Here is a 4,199-nt window from a genome sequence, read left to right on the forward strand (position 1 = left end):
TCCTTTACATCACAGCATTTATTCCTAATCCTTTCTTTTTATCCAAGCTCCACCATCTTTCTGCCCCCTCTCATTCTGTCAGACTCGGTGACAACTCTCCTTTATTAACTAGAATTATTAACCCCATTATTAAGACTAATTTGGACTATCTTACCATCCAATCACGCAGTTCTGTTAATCAGCGCACCCCTTTTTTTCAAGCACTCATTAAATATTATTTGTAAGGTTTCATGCATAGAATAGATTTAGATTCCAATGCTATAATCATCACCGTGGCCCTCTTCCTGTGAGCTCTAAAAGGATTATGCAATCGAATTGTCAAATCTGCAAGTGTTGTGTGCTTCTTTCAGTTTTGTCTTCCATCATGCATTGTCTTGGTAAAGACTGCTATATGCCCATAAAGCTATCTTGATCGTCTTTATCCATGGGCTCCAAAGTTTAAAAGCTTAGAATTGTGGAAAGACACAACATGTGCAAGATTGCTATTGTTCATCATGCGCATGGGTCATTGCTCAATTTCCAGACACTAGTCAAATCTGAATGTGTTCATGGCTGTAATGTTAATGCCCCACAGCTTGGAAAGCTTCCTAAATAAATGTGTGTTTCACTTACGGATTAAAAAAACTATAAATTATAGTATTTGAAAACAATATTTTAGTACGGTTCATACAAAACTATACTGTTGTTTTATTAGCTAAATATAATTAAATTTGTAATTGGAACAAAACAAAATCCCAACCATAAAAACAAATGGGTAGAGGACCACGGTCCTTTTTTTTCTTTCTTTACTGGGTTTTCAAGGGCAATCACTAGTTTATGTTTAACAAATTTTAATGTCAAGTTGTTTCCTTAATATATAGTTTATTAATTCATCTAATCTCGTAGGTTGGCACAGTGATTAAAGTTTGGTGGGTTTCTCTTTTCAACTGATTTTAGAAATTTGATTGACTACCAACATTAAATTCCGGTTAATATATTGTTTTCTTTTCTTCAATGGAAAGAGAAGAAAAATAGTTTGAGTAACTTTATTCAAGGAGAGGGACATTATTGGGTCTGAACTGAAGCCCAAAATCCCCAGGCATGGATCATCAGCACAGACTGTAGGCCTTTCAAAAATTGGTACTAGTTAGGCCCATTTACACAAGTTAAATAAGTAATATTATTTATAGAGGCCCACTACTAATTAGTAACAGTTATCAGATACTGCTGGGTGTGACCCAAGTCTTTTTCTTTTTCCCTGGTGAAATGATAATGTTATGGGGATATTTAAAAAAAGAATTAAAATAATATTATTTTAAATAAAACTCAGTCAAATCATCCGGTGAATCAACAGTTGGTTTGTTTTAGAGTTTTAAAAATGTTTTTTTTTTTTAGATTTTTTACTTTAAATTATTAATTTATAGGATTTTCAATTTTAAAAATCACTACTATCACGTACCAAACGAACTCCAAATCAAGTATAGTTACGTTGTTTTTCGAACTACGTGACGAATGAAACTCAACTCGGAACAAGTTTTGATCCGGTGACTTGCCGGGTGGACTGTCGGAATTAATAACCATGACCAAAAGTCAACCAACGGGAAACTTCCTTTCATTTTCTTTGAAAACTATGAATGGAGTCTGTCATTTAAAGACCAAGACTTTCCAATTAGCGTAAAAAACATTCCAGGTCATCCAGCAAACAAAATAGTCTCTGCAGATAGATTGAGAGAGGGAGATCATGTCAGGAGGAGGCATAGCTCGTGGTCGCCTTGCTGAAGAGAGAAAGTCACGGGGTAAGAATCATCCCCACGTATGTTCTCTTGTCTTCCATTTTTTCCCCTCTATAACATCTATCTATCCATCTATCTTGTCTTCAATTGAGTCTTATATTTGTGAATTTTCGGGTTAGGGTTTTGTGGCTAAGCCTGATAATGCACAAGATGGTACTCTTGATTTGATGGTGTGGAAGTGCATCATACCTGGCAAACCCGGGGTTTGTAATTTTCTCTATCTCTTTCTCTGGCTTTTTTCTAATTATTATTATAGATTTTCACGGTTTTATATCTGATTTTCATCAACTGATACGATTTATTTTATTTTTTACTGTAATTAAGCTCGATTAGCGAAAAGGTAGTTGAGATTATGGAAAATATAGGATTAATGATTGCATAAGTGGGAACACATGAATTATAAAAAAGTTTAAGTCAACGTGCTATTAGTAAATCGGTGCCTCAGTTTGAGATTTTGCAAATTGTTGCTGCCCAAATAAATAAATTCTGTAGGATATCTTTGGGTTTGAAAGAAGTATTTTCTTGTTCTGGTTCGATAGAAGTATTGTGTAAGAGATTGGAAAATATGAAAGGACCTATAAAGTGGGAGATGTTTTGATGTGATAGCTCTTTTATTGTGCAGATCAATTGGCATTTTTATTCTTTACGAGAGTACCTGAGTCGTGATTTCTATTTTAACCTTTTTAAGTTGCATTTGGTGCTGATTTGATTTATCTAGAGATTGATATGTATCATTGTTGAGCTCTTTACATCATCTTTCCCTCTTACATAGAAAGAAAGCGCTGTTTCTAGCTTCCAGGTGGTCAGGAAATGCATGTTCATAAAAGTCTGCATTGCATGTGGTTTACTCAACGATCTCATCTGAATCTTCATGTCCTTAATATGCGTAGACAGATTGGGAGGGTGGCTTCTTCCCCCTCACGCTTCATTTTAGCGAGGACTACCCAAGCAAACCTCCAAAGTGCAAGTTCCCCCCAGGTTTCTTCCATCCTAATGTCTACCCTTCTGGAACTGTGTGCTTATCTATCCTGAATGAGGACTATGTAAGTAGTTGGCTCACTCTTTGATATGTCACATATTGCAAAACGCCCAGTTTCTAAAACTATTTTTCTAGGGCTGGAGACCAGCCATTACTGTGAAGCAAATTTTAGTTGGCATTCAGGATTTGCTTGATCAACCAAATCCTGCTGATCCTGCGCAAACTGATGGCTACCAGCTTTTTGTCCAGGTTTTTGATCTCTATATCTCAATCGTCAGCTTTGATTTGATTGGTTTTGTATTGAATTTCTATCTTAAGCAACATGACCGTGACTTTGCAGGACCCAACTGAGTACAGGAGAAAGGTGCGCCAACAAGCCAAGCAATATCCACCTGCGCTCTGATGCAATGGTTGCTTCATCATGTCTGCAACTTATTAGCTAGATTCCATCATATATGTCCAAACCTCGTTTAAGTAACAGAGTGATTTAGTGTTGGTACTAGACTACGAGTTAATTGTCAAGTAGCTACGCTTCCCATTTCTGCACCAGAGGATTTGCAGCATGACAACTTTTTGATATAAAACCTATATCGATTGCCCATTAAGATTGTTATTTATACATATGGCGAAGCAGCATGATATACTGGAAATTGGCTGTATGGGAAATCATGACTGATGCTTCTGAATTTGGTTAAAGCAAGTGTAAGCTTTTGAACAACTTTATCGGATGCTATGTTATATTTGAGAGTGTGTATGATCTGTATTACATACTCGTTTTTTCACCTTTTTATGTGTTTCAAGCATGCAATAACACTGAATAATAATACTATTTGAGTTAGACGTCAACGTAGGTTCATGCAAATCTAGGGAAGTAAATTGACAGACTTGAGTGGTTTTCGGAGATGGTTTTTGTCCTTAGGATGGCCATCGGTGAAGAATGCTGCAGCCGGCCTCTAATCTTTTTTGCATTTCATGACATGGATTCACAATTGTTTAAAGCTATCACGCTGTATTTATTGAACTGTACTGCAGGACTCTTTAATTCTTCTGAGCACATTTGACACAAATGTGTTGTCCAATATTCATACAAGATTAAGATAAGATGGCCTGGAATACTTTTATTTTGTAGTGACTGCAGGTGTGTGTGAAGCATAACTGGGTCATTGATATTTGTTAAAAAGGTATGCAGAGGACCTTACTTTCTTTCCTCCAGTGACTGCCATTGCGGAGAAGAGTGATTCACCTTGATTCCCCCTGTTCTGTTGTGTTTTTATACGCTCTAATGTCCTCATTCGTTTCTACCTATTAATGGTGATTCTTCATTTGCCCACACTTTTCCGAGTCCAGTTGCCAACCGGCATTCCCAATTTAAGCACCTGAGTTGTCAGCTTCTTATTGTAAAATTGCTCGGCAAAAACTGGCCATGTGACAACGTGTACACAACACAT

The 4,199-nt window shown here is 36.6% G+C and overlaps 1 protein-coding gene across 1 annotated transcript; it reads left to right on the forward strand.

Annotated features, from left to right (window-relative positions):
* The first annotated feature begins 1,460 nt into the window (after positions 1-1,460).
* LOC105129206 (SUMO-conjugating enzyme SCE1-like) lies at positions 1,461-3,537 on the forward strand. The gene is made up of 5 exons (XM_011031174.1): positions 1,461-1,792; positions 1,892-1,975; positions 2,663-2,815; positions 2,887-3,000; positions 3,092-3,537. The coding sequence occupies exons 1-5, from the start codon at positions 1,721-1,723 to the stop codon at positions 3,152-3,154; spliced, it is 486 nt and encodes a 161-aa protein (XP_011029476.1). The 5' UTR covers positions 1,461-1,720; the 3' UTR covers positions 3,155-3,537.
* Positions 3,538-4,199: the final 662 nt, after the last annotated feature.

The sequence above is a fragment of the Populus euphratica genome, unplaced genomic scaffold (genome assembly GCF_000495115.2).
Source record: "Populus euphratica unplaced genomic scaffold, PopEup_1.0 scaffold2.1, whole genome shotgun sequence".
Taxonomy (NCBI): Eukaryota; Viridiplantae; Streptophyta; class Magnoliopsida; order Malpighiales; family Salicaceae; genus Populus; species Populus euphratica.